The following is a 25,274-nucleotide window of genomic DNA, read 5'->3' as shown; positions in this document are numbered from 1 at the left end:
TGCTTATCCCAAAAATGCATGTTCCTTACATAAGTGGCACAATTTAAAAGAGAGGTAGACAGGCTTACCAACACAATAAGATTTTTGTTTTCCCACCAAGTAACACATGAATAATACCTTCTTATTCTCCTTTACAGGTTAAATCTTTGATTTCTTTTTGGTTCATTTTATTTTGCTCTGTTGGATTCCAGTTTCTAGGTTTAATAATTTATTCCATCCGGTGTTTGCTCAGATTGATAAGATTTTAGGACAGTATTTCCCAAGCTCATCTCTTCATGTGCTTACTGCTGTGCACACTATTGTATCAAAAGTGCTTAAGTAATTAAGTCTGATTGCTTGCTCGATGAGTTACGAATGTGTAAAGTGGCTTTTTGATTCCCACTTATTGACCTTGAGTGTGCACTGCTTAGGTGAAAACTTGTGGCATTCACACAGATTCTCAAAGTGCAGTAGTAGTTCTGTGTATGAACAGTTTAGTCTCTTTCATGTGTGTCTGTTGAAATTCATGTTACTCACGTGTACAGTATACTAATACTATGACCTTTGAATATGTTCCACTAAGATCCTGACACTTGTAAAAACTTAAATCCTGTGTAATGCTGTGTGACACATGTTATTTTCCACAGTAATGGTGAAAGTGCATACATTAGGTGCTCAAAGCAGAAGTAGGTTTACGCAGGGCTCAAGGTATTTTCCTCTAATCCTGCAGCAGTGTTTAAATAAACGTGGGATGCTGCCTGGCAGTCACAGAAGGAGAGAAAGGCCAGCTTGGCTGTCTGCATCTTCATAGATCTAATATTTAGTTAGTTGGTAGGAAACTCACCCTTACAGGTAGCAGGTGTAAGTCAGCTGTAGACTGAGGGATATTTATTCAAACAATTGAGCCCCTTCAATAAAAAGTCACCATGATTTTTCTAATGGACCTGCAGATGATGCTACTGGATGTGATCTACTTCATCCTGCGTAATTCAGTGCGTGTTGTCTTGCGCCCTCGCACTAAACCCATTGATGGTGAGCTGGTGCTGATCACCGGGGCTGGTGGTGGCCTGGGTCGTCTCTTCGCTCAAGAATTCACCAAACACGGGGCAGAAGTTGTACTGTGGGATGTCAACAGTGACTCTAATGAGCAGACAGCCAAGCTGGTGCAGGAGATGGGGGGTAAGGCCTACACCTACACGGTGGACGTAACAAACAGGGAGGATGTGTATCGAAACGCAGACCTGGTGAGGAAGGACCTGGGCCGGGACGTTACCATTCTGGTGAACAATGCTGGAGTGGTGGCCGGGCAGCGCATGTTAGAGTGTCCTGACGAGCTGATGGAGAGGACCATGAAGGTTAACTGCCACGCCCTCTTCTGGGTATGATCTTTTTGGTCACATAAAAAACATAATTCAAAGTTAAACTAACCTTTCTGACAGTGCTGAATTTCCTGTTGCCAATACAAGCTGGTAAAGATGACAGCTAATCAGTGATACACAGTCTATCTGAATGGTGTCTGATGTTATCTGGTGGTTTATAACAATTTCTGACACCAACAAATTGACAACTACCAGACATCAAATATATATAAGTAAGAACATTTAAAATTAACATTGTGATTAAAAATAGATGTTTAGATGATACATGATTCATAATCCTTCTTTATCACTTGATTTAACTATTAGCTGCTGAGATAACCTTTTATCACAAAAACAAAAGTCTCATCAATTGTTTGTTTATTTTTTAGTAAAGAAAAAAAAAATCTGTTGGACTCAATATAAGTCACATTCTCTTGATGTGTCCAGTCTTATTTTAAGATATTTTATATAGTAAAACCATAGAGTAAAACACAAAGTAATGCCTGAATTTCCTGTAAAGAGAAAAAAAAATCTGTGGGGTAGGACAAATTTATTTGTTTAATTTCTTGTAGTAGGGCATTAGTCTTGTTTCAAGAAACTTACTTTTTTACTCTTTACCAGCAATTCAAGTGCAATTTTGGTCATGCCTTTTTCTATCAAAAGGTCAATTTGGCTGACACAACAATCAAAATAGACTGTGTAGCTCTATATTTATTCTACACAAACAGCTGCTCAATAATGTGGCATTTTCTTCTCATTGTGCATTCTTAATGAAAACTGTATCGCTATTTCGAATCTATTCTGCCCCAATTTCTTTCAGGTTAGAGCACAAACAATGATTCAGCACTGACTGAAATGAACAAAGCATGTACTTTTGAATTTCACCATACATAATCTCTTCAGCATCAGACCATGTACAGAGCATGTCATTGTGAACACATGACATGTTAAAAACATAGCATGAATAGCTTTATACTCTAATAAATCCTCTTAATAAAAAGCCACTCGTGCAACATAAGCTTCCTTCACAGTGAGCAACATTTAAGTCACTCCAAGTCATATGAACAGGGCATGTTTGTTGCCTCATAGTAATCTGCCTTAACATAACAGGATGTGTGTATTCATGAATGTATGTATGGGTGTGTGTGTGTCCCTTAGACAGTGAAGGCCTTCCTCCCTCAGATGAAAGCCAACAATCATGGACACATCGTGACCATCGCCAGCGTCCTCGGTCTCTTCAGCACTGCTTGTGTGGAGGTGAACCAGGGAGGGAGTGATATCACAGAAACACTAACAAATGACACCTTTGTCATCACTATTCTCACTTACTGAGACCCCCAAGTTCCTGTGATACAGATTTTCTTGACTTCATACTTATTATCCATCTTCTTGACTCTATACTTATCCATTCTTTAAAAGTAAAAAATTGTCAACCATTTTTATGAATAGAATATTCAGCAACTTTAAACTTGATGGTAAGAACTTTGGGGAAGTGATGTTTTAAGGTTGTTGAGGCATAAAATGTGACAAGTTCCTTGTTAAGAAACAGTTACACAAGTTCTGATATTTGTTGGAGACAGGATTACTGTGCCAGTAAGTTTGCTGCGGTGGGCTTTCATGAGTCCATGGCCCATGAGCTGCTGGCTGAGGAGATTGATGGAGTGAAGACGACTCTTGTGTGTCCTTACATCGTTGACACAGGCATGTTTGAAGGATGCAAGATAAGGTACGTTGAGAAAAGTGGCAGGGATTTTGACCCTAAGTCCTGCTATTCGAATGCCAAATTGTCCTTTGGGAATAAAATTAACTGCAACACTAATGATAAACTGACCCATTTTTTAACTACCAAAACTGATACCAGTATTAATTTAACATTTTCTATTCTTTTATACAAGGATGAGCCTCATGACAATATTTTGGCGGTGTGGGCGGGTGCAGGTGTAGAGTCTAACTTTGTAAACCAAATGGAAAAAAATAGATCTAAACGATTAATTTTTTATGGGATTATAAATGTGTAAATGCGTAGTGAGTAAACTTCTAATACTGACAGGAATTACACTTGCACAACTGTAAAGCTCAGCGGTGGGTAAGTGAGGTATCAATGGTGAAAAAACAAATAAGAGCATTGAACCAAGTTAAATACATCTGTCCTACAGATTGAACTAATTAAACTTTCTGAGTCTGCATTAGACTGACGTGATAAATTACATACTAATCTCTGCAATCTCTGCCATAAGTGTATGAAGTGGTATGAAAAGGTGAATATAAAGGGGCTGTGAGTGTTCACATGACTGAAGACAGATCTTTAAAAAGAGTCAGTTTCTCATTTTACAAGCGTTTTCTGCCTCCTTGGCTTTGGCTCGATTTAGACAAATCTTATCATTAAAAAGTGACCACCTCTTTGTCCTTTGGTTGTGCTGACAGGGATGAAGTGGAACTGTTCATCCTACCCCCTCTGGAACCCCAGTACTGTGTTGAACAAGCCATGAACGCCATCCTGATAGACCAACCATTAGTGTGTATCCCCCGCCTCACATACCTGCCTTTCCTCAGCAGAGCGTAAGTTATAACCATTCATTAGACCGTATTTACTGCATTTCTTCACGCTTATCAGTTATTTATGCTCTGCATAACCCATTCTCTTTCAGATTGTTGCCATGGGAATCCAATGTGGTGACATATCGTTTCATGGGGTCTGACAAATGTATGTACCCCTTTATCGACACCAAGAAGAAACAACTGTCCGATAATGCTATATTGGTGTCATAACCCTCTGGGACTACTTCGAGAGTCACAGTCTTACAATTCAATCAAAATAATTTAAAGGGTTAAAAAAATACAAAAAAAAACTCCATCCAGGAGTAATAAACTTAAGAAAGATACAAAGCAACAAGAAGTCAGAATGTGAGGCCCTTCAGACTGAGTCTGATCATACAGAAAAGTGTACTAGAGGACATCTCAGGCAAGTGGTCATCAGTGCAACAAAAGCATTTCTGTATGTTCAGGCTAAATCTGAAGTCTCCTTAAACTTTTTTCATCATTGACCTGTAAAATAAATAAATAAAACTTGACAATGACTGATTCTTGGACAGGCCTAAAGGGGAACTGGGTCTTAGTTATATGTCCCTCATTTATGTGTCAGGCGTATGCACTGAAATGTATTATGTTTACATGGAATAAAGTGATTGAAAACATTAATTGATTTTTTTACTCAGCTGAGGTTTTCTTTCTAAGGAAGTAAGTTGGGGCAGTAAAGATGCGTCCATCAATAATAAAAGTTCAGAATTTGGTGTGGGGCCACTTTGTTTTCTAAAGTCAAGAGTAACACAGCCATTTACCAGCACTTCATTCTTTCCTAGAGTTATTGGCTATTCGTCACAAATAATTTTAGCTGACATTAAAGTCCACTGAGGTTATGAAATCACATTTGTTGCCAAAGCTCATAAACTTTCCATTGATCAGCACTCTGGTATTGGATTGCTAAATTTCATTGTCATTTTTGGTTCAAGACTAAAACTCCTGACAAAAGTTACCTGGACTCACAGTAGACAATGCAATTCTGCATCATTTTTTATGAGATTATTGAGAGAGCCTCGAGTAAAACAGTAAGAAACTGCAGGTGTCATTCGTCCTCTTCTTTTTTGCAACAAAGAGTTCCAATGTGATAGCACAGAGTGTGTTAAATATTTACATTATTGACTATATTACTACTACTACCATACCATGAGTCGATCCCTTTAAGATACTAGAGGGTTCAGAAAAAGACTGGATAACGGAAGTTTGTTTTGTGCATGTATGCACAGAAGTTTAATTACCATGGGGATCGGAGAGAAAAGGGATGTTGACATAGGGGGAGGACATAGGAGTACTGAGGTAAACTGACGCACCAGGGAAACATCCCTGCCACACACAGCAGAGACAACATCACATTACATCACACACTACATTTAGTCAGAAAGTCCTCCCATGGTAATGTTGTTAACACTGGTTGTTGATTGAAAGCACTCTAGGAAAATCAACAAAGGTTCGCCAGCTGCACCCTAGACAAAGATGAGGTCCAAACCCTTATGAAAGGGTTTTCTCAACCACCTCAGAAGGGGGTAGAGGACTTAAAAACAACAGTTAGAAGGTCTGACAGAGAAGAAACGAGTAAGGAAAAGCAAAAGCAGGATCACAGTTAATTTCTCAATTTGTTTTTCAACAAGTAAACCCCTAATTCATTGACTAGGATGCAGCTACTTTTTCTACAACGCAGTAAAATAAATAACCTGTACAATTAAACAACATCAAGGGGAAATGACTATTTGTTTTCCTATCAATCTTGTTTAACTGTGAACATTTTGGTACAGTGAATAAGAACAGTGACGGTTTAGAGCCTACGGTGCCCAAAGCTTTCTGCAGCCTAATAAAGCTGACGAAGAACACAGTGTCAGAGTTTTCTCTAGTGCTTTTAAAGACAACCGGACCTGATCATCTAAACAGTGCCATCCAGAGTCTGTGCCAATGTGCTTGAGTTAGCCTGTTTGAGATGCAAATCGCCTTCCGCTTCCTGCTTGCCACACCTGTGGGATTAATGAGGGAACATACAGAATCAGTTCTTAACACTTATATATTGTTTTTCTATGGTCAATGTGGTGACAATCATCTTTACACTAACTGACTATTTGTCATCGCTTACCGAGAGACTGGTGCATTTCCGGTCCTTTCGTTTGACTGCTGGTCCAAGTCTGAGAGCATCTTCAATATATTCAGCGCAGCCTGTCGGGGTGACAACAGCACGTTACTGCAGTACAACAATATAACTTTCTAAAGTCTAAATCATATTATCTAATTTAACAGATGTGATCTATTCTGTAGCTCACCATGTCGTGACAGGATTCTACATCTTTCCCAATCCCATGACTGATGAGTGGTGGCTGGGAGGAGCAGTTAATCAGTGATACAAATTCATTCTTATTGTTTTTGGGAAAGTCCGTGTAATCCACCTGCAAGTAAATAAAACATTTTATCATCATTTTTCCACTTTATTCAGTCTAAATGGAATGAACATTAACACAGCATTGGAGTCTGGAGGAGGAGGATGAGGAGGAGAGGTTACCTGTAGGCCTTGCACTGATGCCAGATAGCTGAGCTGCTCTGAGGGCCTGGTTAGGGGTCCAAGGGGCAGCTGGTTGATGTTGTTTTTATTCTTCAAGATAGTCTCAGCAGTCAAGGATGTCCCTGCATAAAGCAGCTCATTGGCAATCATGGCAGAGATCGTGGCCTTGCCTGGGTTTGGCATAGCTCGGTTGTAGTCCTTAGCCTGGGATCCTTGACAGGCTCCAACTGCTTGAGCCACCTCGGGGACCATGGGCAGGATACCTGCAGGCAGCTGCTGGTGGCTCAGGTAAGGCAGACGATAGTCTTCCTCTTTGGATGCTTTAAAGGACAAGCAAAGTTGTTTCAGCCCTACCAGTGTGACAAATAAAAGATGACGGATCATTCACAATGACTGCAGCCATGTATTTAAAGTGTACTTACACAAGGCCACCTCCTCTGCTGAGCCAGGTTCAAAGAAGGTTACCTTGCGCCCATCTCCAGGTTTCTTCACTGGGGTCTAAATACGACAAAAGCAGTAGGTTTCTTTACAAAAAGAAACACATTTTTCAAATGATAAGAATGGAGTCTTTTCCCTCCATGTTTGCAGGACCTGCTTATGTCAGATGAAGAAATACCTTTTCATCTGTCTTGAGTGCCGGTTTAGGGGGCTGAGGCTGAGGCACTTTATATCCCAAGAGGTCCAGCATTTTCTCTGCAGCGTTCCTCTTGGCCACCTTCTTACTGGGTCCCATCCCCTCTGCAGACTGGCCACACACTGTCACCTGCGCCAGAGGACACGAGGCAGACATATCAGAGAAGTTAAAGTAGGAAAGCTCTGCTTGTGCAGAAGAGGAGAGCTGCAGTTGTACAGTTTCATTTTACAGATGCATGTCAAAAGCTGACACAGATGAGTACATGTCTCTTATCATTAAATCACCTGCATAACGAACTCCCTGCGGCGAGGCAGACCTCTCTCTGTCACCAAGCTGTACTCTGGTTCCTTCTCTTTTTTGGCCTGCTGGATCTGAGCCAGCCGACTGATGGGATTCATTCCCTGGCCGTATTCTGGGCTGGTCTGGAGCTGTTGAAGGGACAGGATGGCCATCACTAAATGTCTTGGATCGGAGTTGATTGTTGCTGTTCCAGCTGACTGCTTACATTACCTTAATAATGGATTTGGTTTTCTTTTTAATGCGTGGCAGCGTCTTTTCCACACTGGGTATGTGGGGTAGCCTCTTCAATTCCCCTAGCACTGCAGCTGCTGCTAGCTTCTTGGCAATCTTTTTACTCTTTCCTTCGCCTTCTCCAGTAAATTCTCCAACTGTAACACGTACTACAAAACTCTTCATGTGGGGAGGGCCTTCTTCTTTTAAAACCTGTGAAACAGCAGAGAGAAAACATGAGGAAAGGGAACAGACTTTAATTTAGGCCCTACTTAAAGCTAGCACAACTCATGGGTTTCGTGACATTTAACTAATAAATGGAGCACAAATCACCTCAAAGTTAACGGGTAAGTTGCGTTTAAGAGCAATTTCAAACACTTGACTGATTTCTGACTTGTTGAGGTTCTCCTCCTCTAGCTCTCCGTTCACCTGTCAGCAGCAGAAAAACACAATGAAGAAGAAATATTAAAGAAAAGCAATAAAGCCCGAGTATAATGGTAACAAGGCGTTTCTGTTCAGTTTCCTGCTGAGTGTGTGCTTCTTCTCTCACCTCTGGCATCTGTTGTAATATTGGCTCCTTGTGCAGCACCTTGAGGGCCTTGGCAGCAGCCTCAAGCTTGGCTAGCTGCCGTGTGCGTCCCTTTCCAATAAACTGCTGGCCTCCGATGGATAGCTCCATGTGGTATATCATTGGTCCCACTGGAGGAAAAGGGTAGTAGTATCTGGGCAGAGAAAAGAAGATGTGCAATGTTTGTTTTCCTCTATAAGAATCACATAGAAGAAAGAAAGACAGCCTTTTTGGATTTCTATGTAGCGGAAACTCACTGTTGCATAGAGCGCTGGTAGGGTCCTGGAGGCCGGACGTTATAGTTAAAGTTTGGTGGTCTCATCCCCGGGTAAGGGTCGATGGGTTTATACATAGGCTTTTTACCAAGCTTCATACATAGTGCATTTAACTCCATGGTGTGTGTAATGCCATCTGCCAAAAGGCCAACACATAGAAAACCAATAAAATATAGACAATGCTCAATATGAGGATAATGCTTTCTGCCAAGAATTCACTTCAACAGAATCTGTGGGAAGAGCCCACCTGGGTGCTTGCCTGTGTTGCGAGGGGATCTCATGGTGGGCTTGGGTAGTGTTGTCTCAGCAAGGGCTGACGCAGCAGCGGAATGCTGGGCTTTCTTGATGCTGGTCCCCTCCGCCTCCCAGTGCTGATCTCCCAGTGTGAGCTTTACTGAGAAAATCTGACACAGACAAGACACAGAGGAAGTATTTTGGACTCCACTGCTTCAATAAAAAGAAAAAAACAGTTTGGTTTGTCTGCTGTGTTACCTTGGAGTGAGCTGGTCCTTGCTCACACAGCAGCTTATACTCGGGTTGTATCTTGTTGAAACGGGCTAACTCATTCACCAAACACATAGGGGTCTTCTCTTTAGGGTTTGCCATGTTAGATACTGTGCCAAAGAAACATTGGATGAAGACAAACAAAGAAAACACTGACATGAAGAAAATTTCAAACATTTCTACTTTCTCTGACAAAAAGTCTGAAACTAAGAAAGACCTGTAGAGCTATGATCACCATCATGATATCTAAAGCACCTAAAAATTATGATCCTGCTGAGCATGCGCAATTTCAACCTAATTCAAAAAGCAAACTCATTAAACCTGTGATATATGTAACCAAAGTTAAAAAGACGAACAGCAACACTGAAATATATACACTGCCTGGATAAGCTTCTGCAATGTCAAAAGACTGTGTTGCATTAATTTTTCACCAAGATCTTGCATTGATGATGGTAGAGTCTGACTGCTATCAGTCAGAAATCAGTGAGGCTAACTGGAAAAAAAGGCTTCAATTTGCTAGGGAGCGTAAGATTGGACCGTGGAGTAATAAAAGAAGATCATGCGGTCTGATGAGTACAAATTTACTCTGTTTTAGAGTGATTGGAGCATTGGGGTAGGAAGAGAGGCAGATGAAGTGATCACCCATCATGCCTAGTGCCTATTGTACAATCCGGTGGCGGCAGTGCTATGATCTGGGGTTGCTGCAGTTGATCAGGTCTAGGTTCAGCAACAGTATGTGCTCACAGAAAGAGGTCAGCTGACTACCTGAATATACTGAATGGCCAGGTTACTCCATCAATGGATATTTTCTTCCCCGATGGCACAGCCATATTCCAAGGTGACAATGCCAGGATTCATCAGGCTCAATTTGTGAAAGAGTGGTTTAGGGAGCATGAGACATCATTTTCACACATGGAATGGCTACCACAGAGTCCAGACCTTGAATTGAATCCCCATTGAATCTTTAGGATGTGATGGAGAAAGCTTTGCGCAGAGGTCAGACGCTACCATCATCAATGCAAGATCTTGGGGAAAAATGAATGCAACACTGGGTGGAAATAATAATAATCCTGTGACATTGCAGAGGCTGGTTGAAACAATGCCACAGCGAACGCGTGCTGTAGTCGAAGCTAAAGGTGGTCCTACAAAATATCAGAGTGTGTGACCATTTTTTGATGGCGGGGCAGTGCATATTCAAACAAACCTGTGGTGGTATTGTAGGGTGTGGCCGAGCCTGCAGGGAGGGCCGAACTCCTAATGGGCTGGCTCGCACTCTCTGAGGGCAGGGTGCCCGTGGCACAGGGGATACTGTAGCCAGGTTGTGGCTGCCCCAGCTGCAGCGGGGCTGGGGTAGCAGGCATGGGGCTAGCTGGACACTGAAATTGAATCTGGGACATCCTTCAGTCAATCGTAGATTAGGTTCAAGATAAGATCTTTGTAGTGCAGCACTGGTGAATGCCAAAATTGTAGGAACTGCTTCTTGAGGAGGATTGAAGGTGCGTTTTCCTGTGAAAAAAGGAAAGAAATGTCAAGAAATGTCACTGTCACCTATACTAAAAATCTGTGTTCATTTCAACTGAGGAGCAAAATCCAGCTTCAGAAGTACATCCTTCAATTTCATGTTCAGTATTCTGAGTTTCAGATACATGTAGGTTTTAATTATTTGTGTATTATTTAAATAGACTAAAAGCAAATTCTGATCTGGAAAAAACTCAGTACCTCGAGAATGCTGTGTAAGGATGGAGGTTAGGGCATTTCTTTGGAATTCAAGGACTCCCTGGTCGACAATGGCCGTAAAAAAAAAAAGTATTACAAATATTTGGCAAATTATATTCAATGTGAAGTGACAGGGGTTCATTACCATATTTATTACACGGCCTAATATTCTTGACAGCCTTAATGTTGGAACAAGATTATAGCCTTCAGAATGTTAACATCATCCTGTTACTAGCAAGTCAGTAATCACCTTTAACCTTTGTGCAAAAACTATAAATGACAAAAGTGAGAAAGTAAAGAGGTGAGCTCTGATGCACCTATTCGTTTCAAACAAAGAGAACTAGTTTTTGTTTAAGATAAGATCTCAAAAGAAGTTATTCTCAGGACACAGTCAGATTGAACAGTTTGTTTGGTCGGTGAACTCCACAGGTTTTTGTGGTCAGGGCAAAAACACCTTTTCTTCTGAAGAGACCACCTCAGTTACCTGCTCAGTCACAGCAAGTCCGTGAAAGAAACAACGAAACGACATGAATGACGTGTGTCTCAAAACCTCAAAAGCTGCTCCAACCTGAGTTTCAAACCAAAGGTGCGAATGAATGGAAATAAAGGTTTCGAGGTCTCCAGGTGAAGGTGAATGGTTGGGAGGTGTCTGGCTTTGCATGGCTCTTGTAGGCCCTTTTCACAGTGATTTTACACAACGAAATTCATTTGCACAAAGTGGAAATACGCGTGCTTTTTTCACTAAGGGCTGCCACAAAACTGACTCATTGTTTAACTAACGTCAACCTAAGCTTTGGGTTGTTTTCAAAGATTAGCCGGGTAGCTAGTCGCTGTACCTTAAAACAAAGAGCTCCGGCCGCTTGCAAACATTTATTACACTTGTGACTGTCTTTAGAAACACATGCCTTTCCGGTTTCCCAGAAAGAATACTACCCATGCAAAAAATAAGACTGTCACCAAGACATTGACTTGCTCTTGCAACATGAAACCAGGTCTCCAGCTAGCTACCAAATCTTTCTTAGAAAACCTCGTTAGCTCGTTAGCTACTGGGGCAAGGATGGGTAAAACTGGACTACCTGTCCGAAGGACAATCAAAATGCAATACTAAAGACGTCTTCAAGAAAATGCACTCGTAACCCAGAAGTAACAGAACATGACACAACTTTATTTCAATATTAGCTCTAATTTCAAAAGTCTCAGCGAGTCTGGGAGCACCCGGCGATTTGCTAGCTAGCTAACCCCGACAAGTCACCGCACAAACCACAAAATAAACCTCACCTCGTCGTTCCTTTTGTGCAGCTTTTAGTTACTTCATGGTACAAGTGCATTTATGGTCGTTTGCATTTGTTTGCAGCCAGTTTCAAGAGCAGGTTAATGTTATTTTTCTATCAAAATGCGGGCTGTGTGGAGATGGACATTAGGAAAACAGGGCAAACACTAAAGAGAATGGCCCTATCTGGATTGTCTACTAAGGAAGTGACGCAGACCGAGGGGCAGGAAGGGAAATGATTCAAGACAGAGGATAGTGGAGAGGCAAGTCTTTTTGTTACAAGCACAGAATTAACTGTTTTGGAGCCATATATGTCCAAATTACAGACAGAAAAAAAACATTGCAAGGACATGGTGTTCCAAATTTTTATTTTGTAGTTTTAATAAGCCAAAAATCACAGTTTTTGCAGCATCATTAAACCAGTCTGTAAAAAAAAGGGAAACGCACACACAGGGAACTATTAAGCTCATTATTTCAGGCTAATAAATATAAAATTGATCATGATTCACTAGAAAATATTGCTTCTATGGTCTATAATCCTTCCTAAAACTCTGTAGCTTGAGGATAAGAGCAGTGAGTGAGCTGGTTATTGTGGTCAGTGTTCAATAAGTTACAGGTTGTGTGCCTGACAGATGTTCAGAGAGTCTCTCAGCATCAGGTCACGCAGACGCCACAGCGCATCAGCCATTGTGGTGTGGGCTCCTTTGCTTTTTAGCCAATGAGCTGGCAGTCGGCTCTCCTGCTCTTTGGTCAGGTGAGCGTCACGTCGTTGAGCTGTCAAAAAAAGAGAAAGAAAAGGATTTTGATGTTGTTAATTCAGAATTTAACCAGAGGACAAACTGATAAACCAAGCTTAAATATAATAACTGCATCTGGGTTATGATATACCGTCTACAACGTTAAACAAAAAGACATTTTTAAGGACCCTCACCTCTGAGTGTTTGGTCCCACTTGCTGACAGTGCTGGACTCTGAATTCAAGCCCTCAATGTACTTCAGGTAGGCCTCGGAGTGGAGTACCCTCTGTGTCTTTGGTGGTGGAGCCACAAACATGGGGGTGGTGGGCTGCAAGTGTGAGGGCTGGCCCTGTCCAGGATAAGGTGGGGGAGCATGTGGTCCTGGGCTGTACATCCCAGGCTACAATTGAAATCAAACATTTAAGAATTAGAAGGTGATACACTGCAATACTACATTATGATCACATTACATATATCAACAGTAGCTAAATATAGCAGCATGTAATTCATGAATTCAAGAATAAGAATAATGGATTATAAAGAAACATGATTTCACTCAAATGTCACAAAGTGTGTGAGCTCATTTTCATTTTCTAGAACAATCCTCACCTGTTGCATATAGTTTCCTTGTGCAGGACTTCCTGCCATGCCATTCATTCCAGGCCCCATCATACCTGTGAGAAAACAATATTTATTTCTTTGACTTAAGTGAATGCAGTTCACTCTACACTACGTTGTTAAAGTCAGATTTACAACATTGTTAAAACATGACTTATAAATGTTTACTACTGAATATCAGATGAGTGTTAGTTTTTCTTTACATGCACTATGTCTATCAATGTGTTTGCTGTATGTTTGAGGTGTGGAATGCGAGTACACTTTTAGAGAAGGAGAGCAATGTCTGCTCAGTGGACAGATCAGGCTGCGGCGCCTGTGAACCAGGTAAACCCCTCCAACAAGGAGAGACACGACAGGCTGTGACTGAGCAGGTGTGGCCCTTACCCTGATGAGGCATGCCAGGGTACCCGGGCATACCTTGCTGGAGATGGTGAGGAGGCAGGTGGAGCCCCCCTGCAGGGTGAGGTGGCATTGGGGCCACGCTCAACAAGCCCTCATGAGGGCCCTGCATGGGCATGAAAGGCGGGCCGTAAGCTCCCATCATGCCTTGGGGAAGAGGGCGAGGAGAGGACAACAACATATCCATGCATAAGTGACATGCAGCTGACTCTAGGGTAACGTGCACTACTGCTGCACACAGTAGCCCCTTTCACACAGGCGCCTTCAGCCAGAAGTACTTTGGCAGTGTTTGGGTTCCCAATCACTTTCTAATTTAACATTCCCATCAAGCTTTGTGTTTATTTCATCAAAAAGGGATAATGTGCCTTTTAAAAAAAAAAACCCAGATGGCTTCCTCTCATGATACTTTTTCCAACTTTGTTTTGAGAAAGGTAAGAAAGGGTTGGGAGAAGGATCACGGGTGGTCACAAAATGTGACAGCACACTTGACTGCGATTTCAAGGGACCATTGTATTAACAAAACAGGGTAATCATTAAGGCTACCTGTGTGAAAGAGGCACACAAAACCAAAAAGGTCTGTGCTGTTAGCAGGCATAACAAAAAAAAACAGATAAATGAAATAATAAAGGTTATTCATGGTTAAAAATAAATCATGCAACTACTATCATGCAGTTTCAGATATGAAGGCAATGTTTAAAAAAAAAAAAGATTAAAAACACAAAACAATAAGAAACAGCAGCAAAAAAGGGAATAATGTTTTAGGAATGTAGCCTCGAACATGGTTAGAAAATGAAGAGGATAATGCTTTTTTTAAACAGTCCAGCCTGACTTCCCTGCTGCCTTGCTGTCAAACACTCGTGCTGCCTCTAAGAGGGGTTACCTGACACAGGTGTCATGGTCTGGTTTATCATTCCCATAGTGCTAGGCGAAGGCACCACCCCCATCAGTGCCCCTATGGGGGTACCTGCTCTAGGGGATGCTTGCTTCTGGACTGGTCTCTCTCGATCCTGTTGCTCCACTATCTTGGCAGCGCGCTCTGCAGAAGAAAAAGGGCAGTTCTGACTTTACTTCAGTTCCCATCATGAATCCTAAATGCCTACGAATTAGCCTCTACTCACCCTCATACTCTGCTTTCTTTGAACCCTCAAGGTTCCTCCACTCAGTGCCCACGAGTCGACTCAGCTCCCCAAAGGAGTAATCTGGGTGTCTAGCTTTGATGACTGCTCGCATTTCACTGCTGAACAGGATATAGCCACTCATGTTCATCTTCCTCTTGGCCCCTTCCTTCTTTGACAAGCCCTTCACCTTTGGTGTAGACTGAAGAACAAAAGAACAACAGTGTCTGAGTTGCTTTTTTACTTCAGTAACAGGAGGTACAAGCCTTTGGTTTGATGTTTGTGGACTACCTGAGAAGGCGTGTACGGCATTGTGTCCATATCGCTTGCATGTGAGGTCTGAAGCTGAGGCATAGAGGGCGTTGCTGGAGCCTCCTCCTCGTCATCCATGTCATCCATATCATCATCAGCATCTTCAAGATCTGCCAATTTTAACTCCAGCTCATCTATCTTCTTATCCAAAAGGGGTGAAGCTTCCTTCTGGGGCACCATCAGTTTTCTAATCAAAGATATTTACAGGATGGTAAATTACTAAGAGTACAAACATGAGGGAAAAAGATGCAAAGCTTTGAAAAAAAGAGTTGGTGCTATGTCCTGCTGACTGACCTGAAATAGTAGATTTCATCTTCCACTACTTTGGAGGAGTAAGAGAAGCGTTTCAGACCCTTGAACTTCTTCATCTGCTTCTCTGTGTCGATGTAACGGCTCTCGCACAGTAGGATATCTTCTTCTGGAATCTCAGTGGGTCTGCATGACAGGAAGTCTTTAAAGGAAGACACCATGCATTTTCCTTGAAAGCAGAAAAAGAAAAAGAAAGGTTATCACGAAAGGGGTCTGGGTGTGAGGGCAAAACTTCATATTTCTAGTTGCTGTTTGAAACATTAGCTGTTATCAAGTCATACCGATGACACAAGTCATGGGCAAAGTTTCCTCCAGATGGCTCAGAAACACTTCCCTCTTGTAGAACATCTTTGTGGGCTCATGCTCCGTTTCCTCAGGATGAATGAAAATGGGTCCAAAGAAGAAAGTAGTTCCATTCTGAACCCACAGCTTCTCAATCCTGCAGCCCAGCCAAGATGGAAGATGTCACCAAAAAAAATCACTCTCTAAAAACTTTGGTGCAATGATGTAGAATGTCTTTGTGTGGTGAGTGTTGTTGAGAGGGTGAAAAGAAGATATTAATCACCTGGCAACTCTGGGTTTAGACAGACCATGAGACTGGATGTAAACACAGTCTCCTACTTTGACCCACGTGTTGTTGAAGCGTAACTGTTCGTAGTGCTGACAGTCGGGCTCCGCTCCGCTCATCTCCACTGGGACATCCTCTCTCTCCTAAAGAGAAAAAAAAGTTCTCAGGTTTTTGTTAATAAGCACGAGCACTGAACACAGAATCTGGAAATACAGTTTCAGGCATTAATTGAAGTCAATTCCTCTTGTGCACACATGAACTCAAGAAAACACAAAACATTCAAAATACTATGCATTAATCTTGTAAAAGCAACTCTAGGAGAAGTAGAGTCAGGTCACCTTATCCACGAAACTGCCACTCCCGGAGTATGAAAGTGTCATTTTGTCCATGTCAGGTTTGGCGAACATGGAAGCGACACGGACAACCGGCAGAGGCACATCCCGAGGAACTAACTTCACTGAGCTTGGGGGCATTGCCCAAATCTTGATCTTCTTGAAGGACTTGGACCTGGCAGTGTAGCGGGATTCGCAGATGTACACGTCCTCTGCTCTGTACCCTTCAGGCTGCATTTTGAAGTAATCCTACAAAATGAAAAGATACGGCGTTAAATGAAATCACACTGGTTTTATTTTGGTGTTAAAGCTCTGTTCAGACTCTTACCTTCACAAACATGACAACACACTTGCCCAGAACTTTACTGATGGATACTTTGTTGTAGTAATCGCTTTTGAAGACTTCCTTTTCCAGAAACTTGCGTGTTGCCAGATGGAAGGTTTCACTTGGTCTATAGAACCAGCAGCCATGGAGCCACTTTCCTCCTTCATACACAAGCCAAGTAAAGCACATGTAAGCATTAATTTTTTCTTTAAAGAGTTATGATATAAATTGTACAAAGACGGATTGTGTCTTACCTGTTTCATCCTCCCACAGACGCTCAATACAGACAATGTGTGGCTTCAGGTTCGGCTCTGATGGTTCCACGTAGACAAACTCCCCAACATGGTAAGTACGGTCTTCAAAGCTGCAGTCCTGGATGTACTCACGCTCTGTCTCCAACTCTGGCTGCCATGGCTCTCCTGGCTGGTCCACTGCTTTCTCACTCTCTATAAAACACACAATAATCTGAAATTAAGATCAAATCATTGTCATTTTTAAAACGTGTAATAATTTCATTTCTACAAACCTTTCTCCACTTCCTCCTCCTCTTCTTTCTTCCTGTCCTCCTCGATCTCTTTTGGAATTTTCTCCCTTTTTTCTTGATCCACATCACTGTGCAGGTGTTTTAACGTGTAGTTGACTGCGGCAGAGATCAGAATCTCTCCGTTCTTGCACAGCTCATCCCTGATTTTGATGAAAAACTGTTGGAGCTCCACAGCATCCTCAAAAATCTCTGAGTCAGTCCTACAATAGAAAATGATAAGTTTTTACACTCATGTTGTCTGGTGAAACTGATTTTAAAAGAAGGAGTGAACTACACCAGCCAAAGAAAAGCAAACATTTGGATAAAACACTTTCTTAAAGCCTAATGTGGCTCAAGCAGAGGCCTTTTCAAAATAAGTTGTGTACCTGTGTAGCCTCCGGGCCTTCTCCAGCACTTCAAACATGTGCTCCTGGAAGACGTCAAGCCTCCTGTAACGACCACGGTCCACGTTCATCCTGATGACATCAAAGTTAAGAGGAGGTTTTTCAGGAGCAGCTGGATCCACGGCAGGAATCTCAGCCAGTGAGTCACTGTAGCATCGTCCTTCTTCATCCTGGTGTCCCAGCACTGACACAAACAGGTTCCTGATTAGCTCCCGTACCAGAGGTCCAACAGCAGGGGGCCCTGAGTCCTCTCCTCCCTCCTGCTGCTTACGGGTCTCTAGCAGCACGCGGTGCAGCACAAGAGCATCTCTGTAGATCAGAGACTCAGGCTCGTTGTACATGCAGGCGTTGTTGAACATGAGAGCGAAGTCCTCCACCAGGGCCTCCACGTCTTGGTAGCGACTGGCTGCCATATGGCTTCGGATGCGCTCCATATCAACGGGTTTCTTGATGGTAGCATAGTAGTCAGGCAGTTCGGCACGAGATGGCAGACGGAGGAATATTGTGCTAAGACGGCGACCTCGGCGGTCAGTAAAGTTTCGCACAGCATCATAGAGCTCATTCAGCCTCTGCTGGAGAGGGGTGAGGTATTTAGATTTCTTTGGAGAAACACCACTTTTTCCTAGAAGAGAAAAATAACAGTTTGATCAAAATGAGACAAAGTTTTCAAATCAGAACTCAAGCTGTAAAAAATAGTGAAAATAGCCACACAAGACAATTCAAAAGAAACAAAAGTGTCTAGGTGGCTGATGTCTATACAGTTGTGTCTGAAGGGTTTCAAGATAATTGGTATACTTAAGCTAGTTTTCAGTGTGCAAGGAAAGACAGATCAGTGGCAAAAACAACAGAACATAGCCTGTGTAAAAACTCTGGGCTGATGTTTAAAAAAAGTCTGCATTTGTCTACACAGCCTAAGTACTGCAGCTGTAAAAACATAATTTGTAAATGATTTACTCAAGTAAATTTGCTGGATCACCAAAACACTGCAAAGTTGTCACAGGCTGGTAATGAGTTGTGAGCAGCCTCTGCACCATGATTTACCCAACATTTGCCAAAGTGCTCAAACCACGACTAAAGTCAAACTCACTTAGTTTCAGTTTGGGAGATCCCACGTCATCTTCTTCGGGGGGAGGTCCAAGCTCCTTGCGCTTTTCCTTCAGTATCTTCTCAAGAATATCCGCATCATTATACACCTTAAGGAACCCACCAGGAATTAATCACATTAGCAAAATGTAGCACTTCTTTTCTTCGAACTAACTCACCACAAACACGAGTCTTCCATATGTTACGTTCCTCACTCTGCTTACCTGAGATCCCTCCTCATTGTAATGCCTGGCGTTGCGGAACATCAACCTCATGTCATCCATCAGGGCTTCCTCTGTGGCATAGCGTTCATTGCGGACATTGTACTCAATGGTCTTCAGGTCCATTGGTTCAAGGATGACTTTGTAGTAATCCGGGTAGTCCTTTTTAGATGGTTTGACCATAAACAGATCACAAAGACGACGACTGGTGTTCACCTCTCTAGCTTCGGTTACGGCAGCATATAGGGCCTTCATCCGGTTCTTTTTCACATTTTTCTTGTGGCTAAATGAACCAAGTAGAGGATAAATAAGCTCTGATACAAAAGTTTTACACAAATAATAGTTCTGAGTGTATCACAGTATTGTCAGCAGGAAAAAATACATTCCTTTTGTTTATGAGACAAAGAAATGAATGTGCCACTGAAGCAATCCTGCATACCTTTTCCTCTTGACGCTCCCTGCATCAGATGATAGAATGCTGTCTCCATCTTCGTCATCCCTCCTCAGAAGTTCTCTCTTTTTTGCCTTTGCAAATAAACAGGTTAAAGTTATTAAATGAATTCATCCAACTGGAGAGAAGACTTTTTCAATTACTAACCACATCTTTACCTGCATGATCTGCTGCAGCCTAAAAGCTCGCTTGTAAATACTTGAGTTAGGCATGTTGTAGCGCTTTGCGTTCTCAAACATCATGTTGAGGTCTGCATCCATCTGTTCCACAGTTTCATACTCGCCATTCTTCATCTTGGCCCTGAAAGAAAATAATGAAATGATAATAAGAGCTTGAAGTTTAGATTTATCACAAAGCAGTTCTCTCCTGAATGCCCCTTCCTTACCTGATCTGCTGCAGAGCAATAGGCTGTTTGATCTGCTGAAAGTAATCAGGATATTCCCTGCGTGACGGCAGTTGCTGGAAAGGTTCAGAGAAGACCTGACCCTGGTTGTTCCTGGCCCCCCTCACAGCTTCATACAACTGGAAGATGGGGTTACTCATCTCCATGCTGGAACTCTGGCTCTCAGCTTCAGATTCACCCTCGTCATAGCACACAGAGCCTGCAAACATTTTGGATCATTTTAGTTTAAACTAACTTTTTAAAAGGAGAGGAAGTGGATATAAGGATTAGCTGCTGGTACTTACCGGATAGCACAGGATCGTCCTCACTCTCAGAGCCGTAGTTCAGAGCCACGCTGACGCCAGAGAGTCGATCCCCTTGGCCTGATCTGCGATTCCTTAATAGTCACAGTTAGAAATACATGATGCACATCACAAACAAACACTTCTCCAAAATAAAATAAGTTCACTGCAGATACACATAACACACAGAGGAGCTTTTGCTGGTACCTGATGCGAAGACTAGACTTGGTTGGTTCAGCATGTTCAAGTTCAGTCTTCCTCTGAATAAAGACTTTCTTTATGGTGTTAGCATCCTGCATAATGAGAAAATAGTTGTTGAGTTTCAGGATTTCATACATGACATAAGATGATGAAGAAGAAAAGCTTACCTTAAAAACCTGAGATCCTGGTTCATTGTATGTTTTGGCATTTTTGGCCATCAGGTCAATGTCCTTAGCCATAGCATTGACACTTTTGTAATATCCAATCTGTCAAAATTGAATAAATTATTGTGAGTCAAAACATAAATTATAGAGGTATGGAATTGATTTTTCTAAACAAACAGTTTTAATGACTACCTGTATTCTCTGAGCAATTGTCCTCAGATCAATTGGCTCCTTTATGATGGCATAGTAGTCTGGGTAATGCTAGGAAAGACAGACAAGAAAGTTTATGTCTAATGTTAAACAAATTCTGAAGAAACCAATTAAAGTTCCAAATAAGAATCTTTGGATACTCACCACTTTGGAAGGCAGTTTCTGGAACAGTTCACTGACCAGACGCCCTGAGGGATCAGCGTGTGACACCACAGCCTCTAAGAGCTGCTCGAACACTTCTTTCAAACTGCCAGATGAGGTCTGTAACAGTAGTTTGTATAGATAAGTTCTTCTGTTTGTGCAGGGATGCACACAAACTGCAGAAAACAACCCAGACATTCCCACAATCTGCCTGGCAGTGCTCTTAACTTGAGATTTGTCTGTAAGGAAACCATACAGATTCTAGAAATCGAAGATCCCTTTGGACTTTCAGTATTTATTAACTGACTGGGACATTGTTTCAAAATAACATCAAACCTTAAATAATGGAAAAAATAACTACAGGGCGTAGTACACAAACTACACAAAATAAAATGTATAATACAAAACCACTGGCTGTTCTTCCATACAGTTACCTTGTAAAACTTGTGCATCATTCCACAGAACATATGTAGGAGTTATCCAATTTTATTATTATTATTAAAATATAAAAAAACATGACTCAACAGCATAACTTGAAGGGCAATGGAATTACCTCATCTTCTGTTGACATTCCTGGATTATCCATCATGTCATCACCATCTTCATCATCTTCATCTCCGTCCCCGGGCTGAACAAACTCAGTTCTTGTTTGCAAATATACCACCCAAAGCTTACATGCAGCTTGGTACTCCTCACTGTCATTCTGAATAAGTGAAAATGGAATGAAAAAAGAAAACAATCCTCAAGAATTACCACGGGAATACACATCCATACCTTGAACATTATTTTGAACAGTCATCCGACCAGGATTTTTTTTTTCTCCCTACCTTGTAGAATGTTTTAGCATTGTTGAACATGAGCTGGAAATCTGCAGTAAGCTGCTCCACATCATTATAATCCTCTGACTTCAGCTTATGCTGAATTTTGGACATATCAATTGGCTGAGATACCACTTCATAATAGTCTGGTAGATTCCTGGGGAAAAATCACAGAAACTGGTCATCACTGCTTATGTTCCATCTTGCTAGTCAACACTTCACTGCGATTGATATACAGTTTATGAATGTTGGTATCCAATTGTAACAAAGGTGAAGTACCTTCTCTTTGGTACCCTTAAGAAGTGTTCACTTAGTTGCCTTCCGTGTTCATCCTTGTGATCTCTTACAGCGTTGAACAATTCGTGGCAAACAGCAATCTTGTGGGAACAGGTAATGAAAAGCGTTAGCAGCCGTTGGCCTAACACAAACATTTAGTACGTTAATGGAGATAACAAAGCGCGGCATAAACACACAATAATATGGTGCTATTACCGTGTCTACAGGGGGAACATTGGAAATTCTTCTTCGCTTCCTGCCACTGCCAGGTGTAGAGGAGGCATCGTCGAGATCTCCTCCTCCACTGATGCTGCTGGAAGGTGAGGTGGCTCTCCTCCTCTTAGAGCTCGCTGACATCATTGGCTGATCTAACGACAGGCTAGCCCGCTAGCTACAGATACAAAAAGTGAGGTCAGATCTAATGTGGATTTTGAGCCTGGCTGATAAGCATTCAGTTTAATCTAGGGAGAAGCATCCGATGCTACTTGGACCATTCAACAGTTGGATGCAAAGAAAAGATAACTAAACCGGTTAGCGTTAGCATCGCTTGTATGAAACAAAGCGAGAGATGTTAACCTAGCCCACGTACCGCTTTCCTCCCAACTCATCCAATCAAAATGTTCACATTCCTCCACAAACACATACAAGGTGGTACAACTCAAGAAAACTGCCAATTTAATTAAAGCTTACCCGAAACTCAGCAGAGTTTGCCGTTTCCCTGAGCAAAAAAATGTTACGGCTAGCTGGCTAGCTACTTTTGTTTGAAAACTCCAGTCCGGAAGTTGATTTTCTATTGTGTTTGTGTGCGAGGTAAGGAAGCGCTGTCTGAGGAGTGCTGCCCCCTTCAGTGTAGGAGGGGTAATGCAGCACTACTCTGGGCCGGGCTGGATGTGACTGTAGAAAGTAGCTATGGGATCCACTATAACGTCATTTTTATTGTAAGAAGACCCCCTCTTCCAATACAGTTTTTTTTGTTTGTTTGTTTTTTTTTTTTTTTTTTTTTTTTTTTTTTTTTTTTTTTAGGAAAAAGCTTTTTTTAATGATTTTTTTTAATCACTGACATTATATTCAAACATTCTTATACGACATGGGTTAAAAAAAGATGCTGCTTCCTTGTATGACTCACAGGAATATGCCTTCTAAAGGATTTTTTGAAAGAGTAGAGTAAAATAACACTTATGTTAGAGTCAATGCAAAAGAGCCAGGCACAGAAGCCCAAAGCAGTCATGACTTTTACCCATATATTACATTACGTTGTACTTATATCAAACATTGTACATCAAAATTGTCCAAAGTACTGTTCCAGATCTTAAAGTAAGTTTAGTGTGTTTTTATTGTTGTTTTATGCAATCTTGGGAATAATTTTGATAATCAGACAATTTTGCTGTGGCTCAAATCGCCTTCTTGTGTGCCTCAAGTTACTATTTTGAGAGCATAGGTGCATTCACACTGACAGAATGGGAAAATATAGAGCAATTTGATTACTCATCTTATCAGTTTAAAAGTTCATTGTGGAAGCTGGAGACTTTTCACCCTCAATAGCTGCTCCATAGCAAAGGCGAGAATGGTTTAGGCAATGGAAGACAGTTGTAGCTGATGAAGAGCAGAAGAACACAAATGAACGGTTTTGAAAGCGATCATTGTTTCTGTTAAATGTTAAGCCATGAAGCCTAATCTAATTACCCTATGAAAATAAGTACACTCCACTAATAAGTACAGAGTATATAGAGTTAATTTATTGAGACAGCATTTTAAAGTAGATAAAATATCAGCTTTGGCCTCTGTATCTGGCAGCTGTAGTATAAACTTGTGGTCAAAAAATAAATCTGTTTTGAATGGTTACATGATATCTTCATGGTTCTTGAGAGACAGTGTTAAAGTGAACCACTGGGATCACATTTATCATTGAATCTATCCATATACAGACCAATAGTAAAAGAATTCCTGTATGGAGAGTTTTAAAAGAGGAAACTGCCTTCACTGATAGAGAAGCTTTATAGTTAGTGGCAAGTGGTGCACTACACTGTCTCCAAGCCTGAAAGGACAAACAACGACAAGTGCTCCAAAGACTTCAGGCTGATACCATGTGTAATGAGAGAGAGAGAAAACAACAAGCTGGAAAGGGGTAAGGTCTTTGTGGGCCTCAAAACAAACAGTCAAACTTCACAACAAACCCACTCAGCATTAGTCAGATTAATAAGTAATGCCCTTTGCTAGGGTCAGTGGCCAGATGTTGTGTCTCACTGAGGACATAATTATCATAAATATTGTGCACTCAGTATTTAATAGACAGTATTTCAAAGGACAACACGAATGATGACAGGCTGTTTTAACCTTTTATACTAATACAAGAGTTTATCTGACAAGTGGCTGGAATATGTGAAGATATATGAGAAAGGGAGGTGGGAGGCTGACTCGCAGCCAGGGGCCAGGGTTAAAATCAAAACCCAATGTCAATTAAATCAAGACTATACACACATATGCAGATTCTCTTTGGGCAAAATCTGTTTAGTTGGTCAGGCTGAGATAAGATGCCCATGTGCTCTCTGTGTAAGTGGAAAAGTCACTGACACTTTTATTCAGTTTTCAAGCTCTTATACTGCCCCATACAAATTTAGCAAATGCCACAAAATGAGTGAAAAGGGGACAAAATAACAGAGGTGCTCTGCAAGGATGATTTGGGAACCACAAGTTGAAGGTATTTAAACTGCCTGCTTTGACACACTCAAGCAGGCTAATGTAGGACATATGCGATGAAACAGGTGTCTATCCTCTTTCATCATGTTGTTTACTTAAGTTAGCTATTATATTGCTAAAAATGAGTACTATTTTTAAAAAGGAACAAAACAGTCAAATTGAAGGGAAATAAAAATCAAAAAGAACATTGAGATTCATTAAATAAGCTTCACCATCAGACTCATATTTTTAGTTATCTTGTGAAATGTTGAGAGAAGAGCTATATGGACTCATGGCTGACTAAACTGACAGGTGGGTACACTGTAGCTGTTACCTCACCCCAACAAAGCCAAGGCTAGTTTGAGTTCAACATCTTCACTATGGCCCCAATCATATGCTTTAAAACTCTTATCAGAAACAATGGGGTGACGTCACAGACGGTGTGTCCGTATATCATACTGTGTATAGTTGCCCCATGGGGTTTTGGCCAATCAGAGTCAAATCTCTTATGCAGCCTGCCGATTAAAAAGGACATTTAGCTTCAGTAAGAAGTAGGTTAAGTAACACTTTAATTAGTCTGCACTTTCCTCTCTGTTTTGACAAGCTTCAGGATAGTGACAACACTTTTTTCTAAGTTTGTTTCTTGGTGTGTTGCGTTCTACCATGCAACCCTTTTAAAAAGTAGTAAATGAATTTTGATATTGCTGCCGGGCTCACTTTCGGGAATGCACCGTGAGTGTGACACTGATGATGCTGTTAGGGAGCAGAGGGCAGGGCGTCAACCGGTAACTGGAGA

General features: G+C 41.5%; 3 protein-coding genes across 6 annotated transcripts; 1 reads left to right on the top strand and 2 right to left on the bottom strand.

Moving 5' to 3' along the window:
• Window positions 1-818: 818 nt before the first annotated feature.
• rdh20 (retinol dehydrogenase 20) lies at window positions 819-4,306 on the top strand. The gene is made up of 5 exons (XM_074675033.1): window positions 819-1,358; window positions 2,496-2,594; window positions 2,918-3,063; window positions 3,762-3,896; window positions 3,986-4,306. The coding sequence occupies exons 1-5, from the start codon at window positions 906-908 to the stop codon at window positions 4,104-4,106; spliced, it is 954 nt and encodes a 317-aa protein (XP_074531134.1). The 5' UTR covers window positions 819-905; the 3' UTR covers window positions 4,107-4,306.
• An 818-nt stretch (window positions 4,307-5,124) lies between these two features.
• Window positions 5,125-12,127, bottom strand: stau1 (staufen double-stranded RNA binding protein 1). 3 transcript variants are annotated; one of them, XM_074677055.1, is made up of 15 exons: window positions 11,921-12,127; window positions 10,131-10,432; window positions 8,915-9,036; window positions 8,670-8,826; window positions 8,405-8,558; window positions 8,130-8,301; window positions 7,913-8,008; window positions 7,580-7,792; window positions 7,354-7,497; window positions 7,052-7,198; window positions 6,858-6,933; window positions 6,436-6,755; window positions 6,200-6,322; window positions 6,016-6,095; window positions 5,125-5,899 (listed from the first exon to the last, which is right to left on the bottom strand). In XM_074677055.1, the coding sequence occupies exons 2-15, from the start codon at window positions 10,321-10,323 to the stop codon at window positions 5,812-5,814; spliced, it is 2,085 nt and encodes a 694-aa protein (XP_074533156.1). In that variant the 5' UTR covers window positions 10,324-10,432; window positions 11,921-12,127; the 3' UTR covers window positions 5,125-5,811. The 3 variants fall into 3 exon arrangements, with proteins under 3 accessions (XP_074533156.1, XP_074533173.1, XP_074533164.1); XM_074677072.1 differs by having other exon boundaries at window positions 8,682-8,826; XM_074677063.1 differs by lacking the exon at window positions 11,921-12,127 and adding an exon at window positions 10,646-10,719.
• A 142-nt stretch (window positions 12,128-12,269) lies between these two features.
• On the bottom strand, window positions 12,270-22,631 carry pbrm1l (polybromo 1, like). Of its 2 annotated transcripts, none has more exons than XM_074691493.1 (30): window positions 22,493-22,631; window positions 22,019-22,193; window positions 21,806-21,903; window positions 21,536-21,683; window positions 21,262-21,411; window positions 20,712-20,828; window positions 20,550-20,618; window positions 20,361-20,459; window positions 20,200-20,285; window positions 19,996-20,087; window positions 19,694-19,910; window positions 19,467-19,608; window positions 19,297-19,382; window positions 18,861-19,140; window positions 18,641-18,746; window positions 17,536-18,175; window positions 17,153-17,370; window positions 16,881-17,072; window positions 16,630-16,787; window positions 16,308-16,550; window positions 15,967-16,112; window positions 15,683-15,840; window positions 15,387-15,570; window positions 15,072-15,279; window positions 14,784-14,982; window positions 14,546-14,701; window positions 13,651-13,812; window positions 13,258-13,322; window positions 12,844-13,048; window positions 12,270-12,686 (listed from the first exon to the last, which is right to left on the bottom strand). In XM_074691493.1, the coding sequence occupies exons 2-30, from the start codon at window positions 22,160-22,162 to the stop codon at window positions 12,523-12,525; spliced, it is 4,932 nt and encodes a 1,643-aa protein (XP_074547594.1). In that variant the 5' UTR covers window positions 22,163-22,193; window positions 22,493-22,631; the 3' UTR covers window positions 12,270-12,522. The 2 variants fall into 2 exon arrangements, with proteins under 2 accessions (XP_074547594.1, XP_074547684.1); XM_074691583.1 differs by having other exon boundaries at window positions 14,630-14,701.
• Window positions 22,632-25,274: the final 2,643 nt, after the last annotated feature.

Source organism: Halichoeres trimaculatus, unplaced genomic scaffold (assembly GCF_033239565.1).
Source record: "Halichoeres trimaculatus isolate MK-OKI-2021-1 unplaced genomic scaffold, fHalTri1.1 fHalTri1_scaffold_1, whole genome shotgun sequence".
Lineage (NCBI taxonomy): Eukaryota > Metazoa > Chordata > Actinopteri > Labriformes > Labridae > Halichoeres > Halichoeres trimaculatus.
The sequence above is the reverse complement of the archived record's forward strand: the minus strand, read 5'-3'. Positions and strand labels throughout refer to the sequence as shown.

What these genes read in the sequence shown, in the direction of transcription:
- rdh20 (XM_074675033.1), top strand. Translation starts at nt 906, where the DNA reads ATGATTTTTCTAATGGACCTGCAGATGATGCTACTGGATGTGATCTAC. An exon ending in ACTGCCACGCCCTCTTCTGG is followed by an intron (nt 1,359 to 2,495) that starts GTATGATCTTTT and finishes TGTGTCCCTTAG; the next exon opens with ACAGTGAAGGCCTTCCTCCC. An exon ending in TTTGAAGGATGCAAGATAAG is followed by an intron (nt 3,064 to 3,761) that starts GTACGTTGAGAA and finishes TTGTGCTGACAG; the next exon opens with GGATGAAGTGGAACTGTTCA.
- stau1 (XM_074677055.1), bottom strand. Translation starts at nt 10,323, where the DNA reads ATGTCCCAGATTCAATTTCAGTGTCCAGCTAGCCCCATGCCTGCTACC. An exon ending in TACCAGCGCTCTATGCAACA is followed by an intron (nt 8,302 to 8,404) that starts GTGAGTTTCCGC and finishes TTCTCTGCCCAG; the next exon opens with ATACTACTACCCTTTTCCTC. An exon ending in TAGAATCCTGTCACGACATG is followed by an intron (nt 6,096 to 6,199) that starts GTGAGCTACAGA and finishes TCACCCCGACAG; the next exon opens with GCTGCGCTGAATATATTGAA.
- pbrm1l (XM_074691493.1), bottom strand. Translation starts at nt 22,162, where the DNA reads ATGATGTCAGCGAGCTCTAAGAGGAGGAGAGCCACCTCACCTTCCAGC. An exon ending in GGAGGAGGAAGTGGAGAAAG is followed by an intron (nt 17,073 to 17,152) that starts GTTTGTAGAAAT and finishes TGTGTTTTATAG; the next exon opens with AGAGTGAGAAAGCAGTGGAC. An exon ending in GATGAAATCTACTATTTCAG is followed by an intron (nt 15,280 to 15,386) that starts GTCAGTCAGCAG and finishes ATCTTTGATTAG; the next exon opens with AAAACTGATGGTGCCCCAGA.